Source organism: Empidonax traillii, unplaced genomic scaffold (genome assembly GCF_003031625.1).
Source record: "Empidonax traillii isolate 1590-97213 ecotype Southwest subspecies unplaced genomic scaffold, ASM303162v1 scaffold528:size513120, whole genome shotgun sequence".
NCBI lineage: Eukaryota > Metazoa > Chordata > Aves > Passeriformes > Tyrannidae > Empidonax > Empidonax traillii.
The window spans coordinates 111140-127508 of record NW_020955721.1 but is presented as its reverse complement, the minus strand read 5'-3'; the positions used below and the strand labels follow the sequence as shown (position 1 = coordinate 127508).

Here is a 16369-nt window from a genome sequence, read left to right as displayed (position 1 = left end):
GTTCAGTAAAGATGCCAGACAAAGGTGACAAACATTCTGGACTGTTCTGCACTGTAATCTTCAAATCTTGGGAAAAATGGGGATGTAGTTGTGTGAAATGCATTATTTGTGCAGTGTAGCATTGAGTGGGGGAAAAAGAAGCAGTTGTAGTACAGCTACTCTCCAGGTAGAAAAGCCACAGATGAGCTTAAGACATTCCAGGCCAAAACTTCAAACCTTAAACTATGCCAATAACACTGTCTGTGGGCTCTGTATTGCACACTAGATTAACAAAGTTATGCAGATTAAACATATGCCAGCCTTCCTTTTCCTTTCTTCCCCTTTCTCCTTTTCCTCCCTCTCCCTTTCTTTTCCCTTCGTTGTCCTCCCCCTTTCCTTCCTTCCTTTCACCTTTCATTTCCTTTTCCTTCTTTCTCTTTCCTTCTTCTTCATTTCAGTTCTTTTTCCTTCCATTTCTCACTTCCCTTTCCTTCATTCCCTTTCCACTGACCCTTTCCTGGATATTATTAATCCTTGTAATTTCAAAGGCTGCAATTTACATTCAGGCCTCCCTTCCCATCCTTACTGTTACCATATACACACATACTATAATACACACAGATAACTATAATCCACACGTATATATTTTCTGGTCCACAATGATAATTACAGTGGGGTTTTCCCTGAGAAACAAACCTCTGGAATAGATCACCTGACCTTGCTACAGAGCTTCCAATGAGCTGAAGGTCCTGGTGCAAATAAATGGACATATATCTTCTGGAAAAGGAACAATGAGAATAGACTAAGTTAACTTCTCCAAGCCCTTTCCCCAGCCTTGTGACTCCACCCCTCCACATTAATGGACAGAGATACACGGGGAAAAGCAGAAAAATAATTATCTTTCAAGATGGCATGAACATTGCCTGATGGGGCCCAAAGCTCTCCTTTCTTCCATACAGCACAAACTCATGCGCAGGTAACGTACTTGCTCAAGTCAACATGCAATTTCTTCACTTACACAACTGGTACATTTACTTGCAAATTTAGTAAAGAAAACATCAAAAGGTGATTACACACTGCAAAGAACAGAAACACCCACACTTCTTTTACTACCACTCATAAGTAGTATGTGTGTGGGAACATAGTATACTTAATTCCTAGAAGTCACAATAGGACTGTGGTTGTCCACAAGTTATATCTGACTTCCCAAGAGAATTCTGAACCTATGGAACATGTTACTATATATTTAAAGTTATACTAACAAAGACTGCATGTACTGTAGATTGTAAGCCTAAAACACATGCAGTGTAACTAATACCTTCTACTTTCTTATCACCTCGCAGAAATTTGAACTATAAAACATTAGGTTCCCACTATTTGTGGAAACCCATGCAATTGTCCTCCAGTTACCTATCAGCAGAACTAAGTTTGCTCACATAGTTCAACCAGTAGTTGATGAATAGATCTTTATTCTGCCTCTGGGGGAAAAAGCTGAGTCCATGTTGAATGCTCATGTCCCAAATCTCAATTAAGTACTACATATAACAGCACAGCAACATTGAAACTTTCCTAAAAATGCTCCAAAGAGATTAACCATTTTAAATAGAGGAGGCTTACGTCTTTTACCAGCTGATAACATTTCAAGAAAGAATGACTTCTGGGAACTATTAGGCTGGAGTGAGATTATTTGTGGGTAATTTTACAGAAACAACTGCTCCTTAGAAACTCAAAAGTACTAAAATATCTCCCAGGACCATAATATCTTATGTCTTTCCCCAAAGAAGTACAGAAGAGCACCAAATAAAAAGCTGTGGGACATAGCTGAGCATGGTTGCAATATATATATTTAGCAAAGGCCAAGGTATCTTGTGGACCTCTTTCCTTAGTCCTTCTTCTTACCCTGCTTCTAGCATCTAAATAAAAATTAATTACCTATTTTTAAAATACAAAAAAAACCCCTGCATTGCTAGAAGCTATCTGAATATCCACCCACCTCTATTCACTGAAAACCCAATCATTAAAAACATGTGTGTGGGAAGTCATTCCAGTTGAATGCCTTACCACCATGAAAGCAAATTAAACTCAAGGCAACCATTTGCCCTCTAGTTACTGATCTCCTCTATGGTAGAACACCCTGCCTCCCCCAAACACATAGATTATACTAAAAATCAATGCACTGAAGAATAGTATAGGAAATCAACCAGGGACTTGAAAAATGCATAATGATTCTGGTTATTAAAAATGAATGGCTTCCAGGTGCCTTTGATAAAAGGTTGGAAAATGCAAATAACACTGTAGCTTTTCCTTTATAGAAAAACAAAGATGATTTAAAAAGAAAGAAAAAAAATCTATTCTGGTACAGAAAAAGCTGCACATTATTGTTGCAAATGTAATGTTTTACTAGAGGTAGTCAGAATTGCTTTTGCATACCCTAAGCCTTGAATTAATGGAAAAGAAACAGACTGTACAAAACTCTATGTCGAGCCTAACACAATCTTCAATCTATGGACAATATCAGCCCATTGACCACTGTCCTTCCTCAGTTTGAAAACTACTACCTTTTGGTTTTTTCTCTCTTTTTAATCATAGCAATCCTTTAATGAAAACTTCTGACGTGTCAAGTATGCTCAGGTTAACCCGTAAGCTACCTGTGGCCAATCACTTAAAATGTAAATGCTTTACAATAGTCAGAATCTCAAGTTAAAATTCAGTCATTACAGGTGGTATCCATCCTGTGATTTAGGTCCTGAGTCTTAACTAGTGGATCAAACACACTTTACAGAACTGAGAGAAGTCCACCCCTCTGCCTCTAAGTCCACTCTAACCCTAAGAATGCATCCCTAAATGGAGAGCTTAAAAAGATTGTTAGCAATAAGTGGACAAAAAAATTGGTGCTTAATTGTTCTCCGTGGTTTTGAAAAGTTCCCTGTTAAAGAAAAGTGAGTTTAATTTACAGAGAAGAACAGCAGCTAAGTGAAAACAAAATTTGCAGGCATGTAAATATTTTGAACTTTTTTTTTTAAAACAGGCTTTCTTCCTTCCTAAATCAGAGAATCTTGGTGAGTAATGCTATCCCATTGCTATTTTGGTACACCAACAGTGAATCACCTCTGTTACTTAACACATTCATTCTTAAGAATGCTGGATTACCATGATTTGTACTGGCATCCATGTACTGGCATGAGTGTCAGCCAGAATTATATAGCAGTGGGACCATGAACATAAGAATTTTCAGGGGAACAGATGGACTCCTGCTGCTCAGTTCCACATTACTATTTCTGGACACTTATCACCTAATGGCTTGTTGTTTTTGAAACTCATCTTAAATAAAAAGTAACAGCAATCATACTGACAAAGTCCCCTACATCTATCCTTGTGGAAAATGTCAATGTTGTGAAGGAAAAATGAAAAGCTACCTTAGAATTTGCTACCAAATTTCAAGTAAAAATGAAAGTTTTTGTTTCAAAATGTTGCTAATGTCTCCCAGTAACTCTGCTCCAGGTGTTTTTGTTCCCGTCCTCTCTTCTAAATTTTAGTGTTTCTAAACCACCCCCTCCTAGCACATGCCATACATCCTCACCAAGCCAGCACTGAGAAACAGGACCTAGATGAGAAACAGTCTGAAAGTCAGAGATAGGAGGCATACAAACTACATTTTCTATTAATAGGTTTATGCCTCTTTTGACTTCTCATGAAAATACAAAGAATAATTATTTTAATGCCAAAGTGTACGTTTTAACATATTTTTCCAGGTCTCCTCCTAATGCACTGAACACACCAGGAGGCACTGCAAATGCCTCCCCCCCACTCCCCTGAGTCCGGCTGCAGGCTACCTCTGACACTGCACAACTCTGCAACCTTGGGTGAGACTGTGACCAAAGTGCCATGAAAGAAAGAGTTGGGAGAGGCCTTGTTAAGCACATTTTCATTTCACTTTGGAGCTACACTAAAGCTTAGACTGCATTTAAGCCCAAGTCATATTATTGGTATGCCTTTGGCTGAGTACCTCATTGATCTTGAACTCACAGATTTGACTCCCTGGCTTGACCTTGGACCTGGGTCATCAGTACAGATGGAGATCTGAACTCTTGGCTTGACCCTCTTTATTGTCACTGGACCTGCTCTGCTCTCTTTGTTCAGGTACTGTGGGATTGCTCCTTCATGGGTGATGCCACTGCCCTGCCTGCCTTGCTGTCAACTCCCAGCTCAGCTCATTTGTGGAGCAGCTCACTCTTACTTCTCCTTAAGTGACAAATTCAGTTTTTAAATGAAAAGGAAAAAAAATACCAAATGACTTTTCAGACAGCACTTGATGAAAGGTGGGTGGTTCTTTCCACCAATCTCGCTATTAATTCAGCCCAAAAAGTTTGAGAGGAACATGGTATGTTCATATGTGTAAGTATCAAGATCAGTACTCACGCAGAAGTTGTCTGCATATCATGCCAGCTTTTGCTAAAGTTCTGCTTCAGTTCGTTCATCAGACTTATGCCAAGCTTTTGTTTAATTTCAACCAGGTGCTTTTCTTTGGCTGCCAGCACTTGCCGCAAAGTTGAAATTTCATCCTCTAGCTGAGAGAAACAAATGGGGAGGAGAAAGGAGAAAGGTGTTAGCTTGTTCCCACAGAATGATAAACACGTATGATGTTAAAAACGGTAAATGAATCTCACATAAACTTGTGGGTTTTGTAGGTAACTACAGAGACAAGTGCTTGTGGAGATCACAAAGGCATGCCCAGAACAGAGCTGACACTACATTAAATTAATGTCTCAAACTGTGTCATCTATGTGCACCATCATAGACATGCATCTGATAAGACAGAAAATTGTCCAGTAAGGAAGCGACTTGACCAAGATGTGCCTTAGGGCTTTAGGAGTCTCAAACATCAGCTTTTCATTCATTAGTAAAATGGGAATGGGCAGGACCAGACAATTCAGGCAAATACAAGACCGGATAATTCAGGCAAATATCTGTCTCTGAATGCACTGGCTTTTAACTTCATATTTGCAGATTTTTAGTCTTCCAGTCCTGAAAAAAACAGATGCAAACTCACAGGAGCACGTTAAAAAAACCAGAAAAATCGCATATGACTTGAGAGTATCATAAAATGTTATAAATAAAACTTACATGACAAGGTTTATGTATTTTAGGCCCTATATATTTCAAAATAGGAACATAAGAGTTTATAGATGGACTGTTTACATGAATGAGCAGGTCCTACCCAAAGCATAGAAGCACTCAGAAGATGCAGCAGATTATCCTTTTCAGAGCTCTTAGTCATTAACCAAACTGTGCATTTTCAAGTTGTAAAGATGCCATCCAGCCCAAACAGAGGGATACAATTCCTCCTGCAGTGGACATTTTTTTGAAACATTTAAACAAAGCCAGTGTTTTAACAAGGCAAGGACCAGAACACAGGACCAGAAGAAGGCCAGCAGAAACATCCTGCCACTGGCTCAGGATCCTGCTGCTTGGGCAACACTCCTGCCAGCGAGCAGAGCTTTGCATTCCTCATCGGGAAGCTTCCCAATCCAATCCATACAAGCAGCACTTAGAGCCACTGAAGCTAACAAGGGCAAGTGACACTAAAGCAGCTGCCTTTCACTTCAGGTTTAGAAATTCCCTTACCAAATGCGTTCCTTCCTCCATATGTTAATAGGATAACATACGGCAGTGTATCTGATTACCATATGCTAAGTTCCCTGGAACCACAGTCTCCCTGTGATATAACTCCATAGGCTGCAGGGAATGATGCAAGCACCAGCTGAAACAGTGATGACCTCCAGGGCTATATTTAGGACACCAATACTGGCATTATTTTTATTACACACACTCATGCGTTCTGCTTCCCTGTAAAACTGGCTGGAAACTTACTGTTCTTGGAAAAGTCTCATCATTGAATCCCTCAGCTGTCAGTTTCTCTTTTGTCACTACCTGCTATCTGAATTATTCAAGCAGCTCAGGAATCAAGCAGCAAGACTATGAACACAAAGCAAAATCATGATCTGAGTGAAGGAGATATCAATGTTAACCAGTGCCTGTGATGCCAATACTTCACCTGTAAAATACACAACTATATAAATTGCTTTATTCTTCCGCATGTCCTTTATGCTCCATTATATTTCTAACCTGCAAATGAAACACTGTCAAGGGGCAGCTGTCAAGAGTCTCTCTTCTGAGAGGATAACTGGTTAAATGGTTACAGAAAGAAATCACAAATGTCAGTGTTCCTCAGGCAGCAGTTCAGAGCACCCTTTAGTTGTTTCCCCCAGCAAAACCTTTCGTGCATGTCTGCCTGAGTAACACTGCTAAAGAATTTAACTTAAACCAACACCAGTATGCTTACTTGTACTTGAACATTAATGCTTTCCATATGGGCTAGCGCTAGCCTGATCATTAGGTACCTGGATACATAAACATTTAAGGGCTTCTATTGAAATTACTTTCCATCTGTTCCACTGAATAGACATCTAAAGCTGTAACCCTAAGCAAGCATTAGCCATGCGCTCAATGGCATAAGTATGAAGAACATTTTTGACAAAAGAAAAATAATTATTTTTAATACAGTGATCAATTTTGAATTGACAAAATCCTCCTCAAGCTCCATCATTTTGAAATAATGACAGATAAAAAACCGCCCTCAAGTGCTCAGATATCAGTGACTGAAGACTCTGAAGTAGGCAGAAAGGTTTAGGGACTTACAGTAGGATCTTGAAAAACATTTAAGCATGCTACATACCTAGCTCCCATGGTAGTCAGGCATCACCTGCTTAGGTGTTTTTTTAAAGTCCTCTCATATAAATGCAGAGTCTGTTATGAAACTAGGGCTTAAGTCAACACAAATACAAGCTTCCAAGGCAGTAAGTGATTAAAATATTAAGGGGCCCCAACAGAAAACAGAAGCCAGCATGGTTAAATATAAGTTAGATTAAGCATCCTTTTTCACTACTACATCACCCAAATACATAGTGGCCCTGTCTGGCTGCTTTCACAGCCTTCCTTGCTGTCCTGAACCAAGTAAAAGCCATCACAGAAGATCTTTTAACCAGATCCACTACAGAGTGATGCACAAGTACCTGTACGGGTACAGCACAGGGGACAGAAACAAGCTGAGATGGAGAAGAGAGGAAGGCAGTGATAAAATAAAGCAGCACATGCACAAATCATATAGCTCAAATTTTACACCTCTGGGTTTAGAACTTGTTAATTAATACCTTCAGGAACACTCATAAATAAATTTAGGCATAAGTTTGCATAAAAAGGTATTAGCGTTTTTCCTCAAACTGGGAGCAAACATGCAGTAAAACACTGCTGAACTTAGAACCTGTGCATCAGCAAGATCAAAGCAGATAGCTGCTTTTCTGAAGGTATGGGAGGGGGAAGACAGCAAAGAGTAAATGACTACTTTGACAAGTGTAATGGAAGGACAACTGACAGCAGTGAGCAAGACAGCTCACAATCTCAGCCCCCATCATGACTCAAGAGTCACTGTACCATGCTCCTCATAGCGAGGGAGGAAGGAAGAAGAAAACCTGTTCTGCTAATAATCTTCTGGCCTTATGTAAAGTTTTTGGGCTATAATTTTCTGCTATTATTATGAAAAGTCAAATTGACCTCTGTAAATTCAAATGACTGCTCAAAGTTTCTGTAGGAGTTACTCATTCTAGATTCACTGTAGAAATTCCAAGGCTTGTTTAGAGTCCAAGCCCTGCTGTGTTAGCCAGACTACAAATACAAGAACAGAGTGAGTCCATGCTCTGACAAATTTCCAGTACAAAGAGACTACTAGCAGGGGAACAGGAATAGAGGATACAAAAAAACCTGTAAAAAAACCCCAGTTGTGTTTGTTCCTCTCCTAATGTTGGAGGGGGAAAGAGGAAGAGGAAGAAGACAAAGAATATATACAGCAGATACATAACACAGAGATGGAATATATTTTTTCTGTTTAACTACATGCACAACAGGTACTCACAACAGCTCCCCAGTATATCAAGTATTAATAGCAGAATTAAGGATGATTTTTACATTTTACAACAATAAGAAGAAAGGTGCTTGTTCCTACAGATTCAAACTGGTACTACATAACACATAAGGACATGGAAGAAAACAAAACTACCACAGGGGAGCAGAAAGGGCTTGAAAGTAAAGACTAACAGCTTTTCAAAAGGAAACATTAGCTGATTCTCATAGAGGTTTTTCTATGAGAAGGAGGCAAGGCCGTACATATTTCTTTACAGTCTTTTCTAGGAGTTATAAGCCTCATTTAAGTTTAGACTTTGTTCACTCTAAATTCAAGTTTTCTGAACCTTCCTTATTATAATTTTTTAGTTTCGTTTTCTTTTTAAGCATAAGATGAATGCCAGTAAACTGCTGCGAGCAATTAAAAACATAATTCCTAGGTCAGTCAAGATCATAATATTTAAAAGGCATTCTCTTAGTACATGAATTAAAGCATTTCTAGCATGAGCCACTGAGAACTTTCTGCTCCCATGAGAATCAGTAGGCAGAAAGAACACCCAAAAACTCTTCAGATTAATTCCGTTGAGAGGCATATCATTCTCAGACGATTGCAAGAAGTACTGAATTTTTTCCTTTCTTGTTTCTCACCTGCCTATTAAATCCCTTTCACCGGAAAAGAGATCACAGAAGGACTGATGTTGGAAGGGACCACGGAAGGATAACTGGTTCAAGCCCTCTGCACAAGCAGAACTACCCAGAGCATGTTTCTCAGGACTGTACCCAGACAGCTTTTGAGTATCTTCAAGGATGGAGACTCCACAACATTTCGGGGTAATCTGTATCACTGCTCAATCACACTCATGTTAAAAACATCATGTTTCCTGATGTTCAGGGGGAACCTCCTGTGTTTCAGTGTGTGCCCATTACCTCTGATCCTGATGAGAAGCCAGTAATGAGTAGGTCAACTTCTAACTTACATGATGAACTGAACATGTAAAGTTTCAGCTTCCTTCTGATTATTTACAGATGTGACTGGATCAGCAAAGAAGTTAAAATTAACTAGTGACTCAGAAACATAGGGCTTAATAAAATATTAAAGTGGAAAAAACAGTCTTTTGTTTCACTAGAAAATCCTAAATTAGCACTGAAGGTAAATGACCCAAGAGTCATTAAGAATGTGACTTTTAAGAGTACTTAGTATTACAATGAAATATTAATTTAAATACTCCAGTTAAGACAAAAACGACTCTTCCCCTTCATACAGCTGTGACTTCTGTTATTTGATGCATATTTAAATAAGTAAACTCACACTTTTTCCCATTCTCTCATTTTCCATTTTGGAATTTCGCTTCTCTTTCTGTGGTGTTCAGCAGCAGTAATTAAAACTGAACACATCCTCCCCTTGTAGACCAAATCTAGGCAATCTCTTTAATCTTTATTACAAAAAACCCACATGGTTTCCACCTTTTTTCTCCTATCTCCTTGTTATTATTTTTAAGCCTCTTCATAGTGTCCTGAGTTCCAGACTCCTGAAAGAAAATAAAACCCTCTCCAAACACATCAGTGCCAAAGAAAACAAAAATGGGGTGAAATTACCGTACTTATCATCATCAGTCTCTTCTGTAACCATCATTAGCTTTTCCTCTGAGCACCACAAAAAGAATCTTTTCCATCAGGTGGCACAACCACTGTAACAATACCACAGATCTAATAAAAACACCTTCCATTCTTTATTGAGGAAGGTTTCTAAATAAAGACAAGTCTTTACTAAGATGGTAAGGTATATTTAACTTTCTCTGTACAACCATCTAGTGGAATATATTTAACCTTCAAAAAATATATAAGGAAATTAATTCATTCACAATATTGTAGCCTAGAATAATTTTAGCAAAAGAAAGGGCATATCTTTATGATGTGTACTTCATCCTACAATTAATATCTTCCAGTTTAAGGAACTAGAAACAGTAGCACTCACAGAAATTCAAATTCATTACCTTGGCTAGCTCAATCTTTAACTCTTCTTTTTCTTCTTCAGAAATCATATTGGTGAAATCAACATCAGTGACCACATCTTCATCTGCTTCATGCATCGACTGGGTTTCCAAAAGGCCTTAGAGTTAAAAGGTCAAGACAACCATTATTAATTATTTCAGTTATTGATTATACCAGTTATGGTACTGGCCTCCCCTAAAATCTAAGAACATTATAATATTCACTCCCTGGGAAAAAAAAAAACAAAACACATAAAACCCAGCCTTTTCCTGCTACAGATCACTTGGATTCTGCTTCTCTTTGCTTCTGAAAAGCTATTGGAAGTATCAGATGACAATGTCTGCACAGAAGCAATTTAATATGTATAAGCACCTCTCATTCCAAGAAAGCAATCACCTTGGACCCCAGTAATACCTGAAAACGCATTTCCTTGCTTCTAACAATATAGAAGAAAAAAAGGAAAGCTTTTTCTTCAAAATAAGAAAGCTGGTTAATGTGAATCATAGATGTGAATAATAGCAATAGTGCACTGAAGAATAAAGTAAATCACTGAGCAAAGTTTGCTTTAAAAGCACCTCTGATTGCAGCAACTTGAAACCTCACAGATGTAGACAGTTTGCAGAAGCAAATGTCATATCTACTGTTTGAATTTTCTAAATGTTAGTGAGAAGCATACCTTGATTGCTCAATCTAAACTTGTGAAAGGTGGATAAATATACTCAACCTCCAGTTACTTTCTTCTTCTGCATATCCAAGACCAGTAAAATGAAAAGCCATGAAAAAAATATAATAAGCAAGATAAGTGCATACAAAGATATTTGCAAGACATGGGCCTGCCTTGTATAATATGTACAGATGAAACAAAATATATCCTATCTCCCAGTCATTCAGTAAAGAGAAGATTGCTGGAATTCCAGCCACTAAGAGCCTCTCATTCTTTATGCTCTGCAAACATCACAAGCCACGAGATAACAGAAGACATTCTTGTTCCTTTGGAACTTGTTTTAAAGTTCTAGATCTTTTCTGTTGTGGAAGAAAAATCTCCCTCAGACTACATCTGGGACAGCACTTTTCCCTTTATTTCAGTTCTTTAGTGGGGTAATCAGCCATCTCTGCTGACTCCTAACACCTGTATACCACTTACTGTGGAAGAGAATAATTTCTTTCCCAGGTACCGTGGGGGCCTGTACACTCTATTACACAGAGATTAGAATATAACTTAACTAAGTTTTTGCATTAGGGAACAGAGGTTACAAGCAGTGAGTATGTTGAAATTGATTACTTTACATTTTCATGCAGAAAACTAAGCTCCCTCCAGCTTTCTCTTATTTCCTCCACCTAGCATTCCCCAGTGTACCTGGATTTCCTCCTATTTAACAGAACAGAACTGATTCAATTCATACCATCAACCTCACTGCAGAGCACAATGGGGTGAACTCAGCCTTGTTAATTACAACCTTCCCTGAGTGGGAAGATAAAGAGCAGCAAAACAGGTGCTGAACGCCTGCCTGGCACCACATGCAGAAAAAGATCACCACCCTTATGCACAAAATCTTTTTTAAAACATGAAAGCATATAGAAGTAGTTGATATCTTAGCTATTACCCAAAAAGCATCTTGCCAGGAAAACCTTTGCTGAAGTCCCAACAAAAGAAAAGCATATTTATTCAGTATGAATACTCCCAAATCACCTTTATTAACACTCCTCCATCTCCAAACAAAATTGTTGTTTGGCATTTCAGGATTAATAGTGTTGCTATGGAAATCAAGCTAAACTTAGTCCCCATAATCTTGAAAGCAGTCTCTTTTTCCATGGATGGAGGAGCAGCAGTACTGGGCAGCTCTGGGAAAAATCTCAGGGGTAACAAGGTTAAGGTTGAAAACCCTTAAGAGAAGCCTTGGGGTAAATGTGACATGAGGTGACCTTGGAGAAACTGGTCCTTGAGCTAAAAAGAAGGCCGACCTGTGCTCAAGGGACATCATTAGTTTGTGAATGGCTAGCTAAAGAGGCCAGAATAGGGTAGACAGAGGTGGAAGTCAACATGAACAAAATCACCAGAAGCAATAGAATAACATTTAACTAGACCCAATGGTCAAGTTTAAACTTCAAGATTGGACTGACATTACAATCCATTCCAAAGTAGCACATGCATGTCAATCTTCTGTATGATCCTTTGCAGTGCAGTGCTAATCTCAATTCTTACCTTTTGCTTCTTGTTTAAATCCTCCAAAATCTAATCTGATCCTTTAGTCTCTCCTTTCTTGCTCAAGCCTCTACCAGAGTCTTCCCTAATGGTCACTGTCCCTGTGCAAAGGTTTCACTTCAGTCACCTCGCAGTTCCAGTATGAACAGTATGACGATGGGTCACAATCTTCTTTAAGCCAGTCTCAGTTCTTAAACTTCTTCACATGAACCCTACCACAAGCAACCTATTCTCTCAGTTCTTCCTAGCTGTTCTCTGCTGAATTCTGTATTAGATTTAAAAGAGTTGCAGGTCTTTTAAAACAAGTTTCATGAAAACAGTCAGCTAGTAAAGAAGATTTAAAGTAATGTCACAGACAGAGGGGATGCTAAATGAGCTCATCCTTATACGAGGTACCAGAGAAGCCAAACAGAGAAAAAGGATCATTCGCAAAATCTGTTTTACAATAACAGGAAAAAATTTAATTCTGGGTATCACAGCACCTATTCCTCGAAAGCCCAACTTCTGTGAGTTTCATACAGGACCTAGCCCAGGAGGAGTTCAGCATAGTCTCAGGAAGAGCTATAGCATTAACTCGATTCAAGGAAGTCAGCCAACTACAAGACACAAAACCATAGGAAATTAAGCTATCAACATTTTCCTACTCATTAGGAGGAAAACTTGTTAGTTTTTCAGTCTCTAAGGAGAACAGGAACTTGCAGCAAAATTCACAACAAAATATATAAGAATTGGTGATGATAGTAGTAGCCAAACAGCTTCTATTGCTAAGTACTGCTGACCCCAAAATATTCTCCCATCTTCTACTCCGTGCAGGAAGCACAGCTTCCCCTCAACTTTCCCTGTAGGGTCCCTTCAACCAGGCAGCCTGGGAAATACACCAATACATCTTACAGATATCAGTTATAAATGTAGCGAGTACAGAAGCACAGTAGAATACAAGAGCTCAGTGGGATTGCTGATATGTCTTGAATTAACCACATGAGCAATTCTTTAAGAATCAAGTAACATGGTAGGATCCTACTGAGTGTGTTTAATCTATCTACACATTCTGTTAAACATACTTAATCTAACTATTTATGAAAACACAAAAACGGATGAGCTGATTCCGCTAAATGGTTAGAGTTAAGTCCTAGAGTCAAAGTATTTTTCTACAAAACACAAGCAGGCCAGATTTAGGTATCTAAAAGCCAGAATTTTAAGATAATACTGCATGTACATTCAATTCCAAAAATTATGTACTTTACCAAGGAAAAAAGAAATCTGCACTTCAGCAATGCAGACATTCATCCATGTGCATGAACAGACATTCAGTTTATACATACAGTTCCTGAAGCTGAGAAGGTGACAGAGGTTTTCTTTTCAGTTTCATGCTTCTTCATTGGGGGTAGAATGAACTTAACTGATTTCCAGTAAACCTGGAATTAAATATATCTACACAGTATATAAATCTATGGATAAACATATATCTAGTCATAGTCATAATGTATTTACAGCTGTATAAATAATCTGTAACTTCTCACAGGAACTAAAATACAGAATGGCATTTTGATCAGATGCCCAAGCCAAATATTTCCTGCAGCACTGGAATATGATAGATTTTACAGTGCATCTCAATTTCCATTACTGATCTCCACATTTTCCTTTAAATTAACTATCTTAAATCATAGTCTTCAAATGATCATTAGCTGCTTATTAAAATAATATTGTTGGGAAGTTGCAAATCTGGTCAGGTAACATTTCAAGGCTCTGTTTTCCCAATGGCTTACTGAAAGTATGGGGAAGCTATAAAATTAATTTAAATCATTCTTTCTGCTAACTTACATGATCAAGGAAAATATTTATTACTTATTAACTAAAATACAGGGAGACTAAAATTTCAAAGTGAAACATTTCCCAATGGCTAAATAAGTTTTCCACAAGAAGCAATACATACATGCCTGGTCAGAACCATTACTGCCAAATTACCAACTGTTTTTATGTGCAAGGAGCTAAAACAGATTTACCTGCACACAATCTAGGTTTTCTAAGTCTAAATTTGTAAACACCAGAAGAACCTACTCCGTCAGGATTCCCACTCGATATTAAGTTTAATGACTTCACTGCACTGAAACTCACAGTATTCTTAGAACTGCAAGATATCTGATACTCCCCAGTCCAATATGTAAGGAAGCTTTAATCCTGCTAAATGAAAGTTCTGCATAGTCAAAGGCATTGCTAAAGCAGCAACAGGAAAAAGAGCTGTTACAATTAGGACATTTATATTTGAAATAGAACATCACAGAGATCAGCATCTACCAGCTCACACTTGGACTACAACTGTATCAGTATGAACTCAGCCTCTGCTAGTTAGCCGCTGCAAGCTACACATCTCATCAGCTCAGGCATGCTGATAATATAACATACTGCTCTGGAGCCTTGAGTCAGGACCACTATTGCTCAGAATTTGTGGGTATCTCTGCACTGTGCTAAACTGCAAAGCCACCAGAACATTCCTAGCAGTCACTGGTTTCCCTGTCTACTGCCTTCTCACACACTTTAGTCCCAGACTGAGGGAAGTTCTGTGACTCCCTGATGATGATGGAGCCAGCCTTTAAGAGCAGGTGACCATGGAGCAGCCTAGCATCCTACAGCACACTTGAAGGGATGTTCTATAAGTCCACCTACAAGTACTGCTCTTGTACAGTCTCAAAATCCTGATTGGGCGTAGAAGAGAACTACAGAATATCCTGAGCTGGAAGGGACCCATAAGGGTTATTGAAGTCCAACTCCTGGCCCTGCACAGGACAACCCCAAGAGTGACCATGTTTTGAGAGGACTGTCCAAGCACTTTGTGAACTCTGACAGCCTTCATGCTGAAACCACTTCCCTGGGGAGCCTGTTCCAATGCCCAACCACCCTCTGAGTGAAGAAACTTTTTCTAATATCCAGCCTAAACCTCCCCTGGAACAGCTTCAGGGCATTCCCTCAGGTTCTGTCACTGGTTACTACAGAGAAGAGATCAGTGCCTGCCCCTCCACTTCTCCTCTGGAGGAAGTTGTAGACTGCAGTGTGATCTCCTCTGAGTCTCAACGGAGACTGAGACGTTTTCCTCTCGTGCCCAGCTATTTAACCTGACCACACACAGGTACTTAGTCTGGGAAAGTCAGGTTTTTTGCCTAAAGATGTATAGGTATTAGTTAGGAGCCAGGAAGATTTGGTCACTCTCAGAGGGGAGTTGTACAAGTAGCAGAGTCATTTCCAAGATCAACATAAAATCTTTGGTAGCAGAAGGAAGAAAAAAAGAAAAAAAGAATAAAAAAACCTGAATGGTCAGAGTAGGGCTCCCAGTGCACCTTGACTAGTATATGTGTGCTTCCTCATGAAGGATTTGCATTGAAGTTGCATTCCCTGCTCCTCTTAGCCACTTATCCAGAAATGCTGACAATCATCCCTTGTTTCTAGCTGTGGTCATAACTGGAAAAACTGAAATTGTGATGGTTTTTAAATTTTTCAGATGCAGAGCTGCTATTATTTCATAATTATACAAAGATCAAGGTGTGGAATGGGGAATTAACTTTCCATCTGTTTAGAACAGCAATTTAGGCATTGGGGGGTGAATAGCTTCTGCTTTACCTCATAGTATAGGTGTTGCAAGCTTCCCTAAATGAATTAGGAGCTTCATCCAATAGATTACCAGCCATTTACAAGAACTCCCTGCATTGGTGATGTCCTGGTATCTCTTACGTCCTTTACTAACAACATGGTACTTTAGGCATTGACTTCCACATACTCATATGAAGCACAGATTTTCCAGGCTTCCTTCCAGCTGGCCACTAACAGGTAAGGCATGAGGACAGAGCCCACACACCACCACTTACCAATATCTATTTTCTTCTCCCACTATTTCTTATGCAGATGACGTTAACTCTGTTTCTCCTGAATTTAATTTCAAGTGGTTTTGCCTGGTGCCCAGCAATTCTATTGCACTGAAAAATTCACACAAGAGGCACCAATGGAGCAGAAGCTGTCTTAGAACCTACTCCTTGAACTTCCCCTCCCTCATTCTCCACGGTCAGCTGAGTCCTCATTACTTATCCTCGTCTCTCCACTTCTTCCATTCAGTTAAGCTCAATCCAGAAGCTCAATCAACACTTAGCTCTGGGATATGCTGTCACAGGATTCTGCCCAGGGATAGATGCAAGATTCAGTCCACCTCCCTCATTATGTCTTCCAGACAATCCCTCTTCTTGTGGTGTAGGA

At 39.1% G+C, this 16369-nt stretch overlaps 1 protein-coding gene across 3 annotated transcripts in view; it reads right to left on the bottom strand.

Moving 5' to 3' along the window:
• Nucleotides 1–16369, bottom strand: part of TPD52L1 (TPD52 like 1) — a 53975-nt gene that overhangs the window by 21861 nt on the left and 15745 nt on the right. For all 3 annotated transcript variants that reach the window (XM_027897095.1, XM_027897094.1, XM_027897096.1), the window contains exons 2-3: nucleotides 9930–10045; nucleotides 4399–4547 (exon numbers count right to left, since the gene is read on the bottom strand). In XM_027897095.1, coding sequence (XP_027752896.1) covers nucleotides 4399–4547; nucleotides 9930–10045 — 265 coding nt within the window. The remainder of the gene's footprint in view (nucleotides 1–4398; nucleotides 4548–9929; nucleotides 10046–16369) is intronic.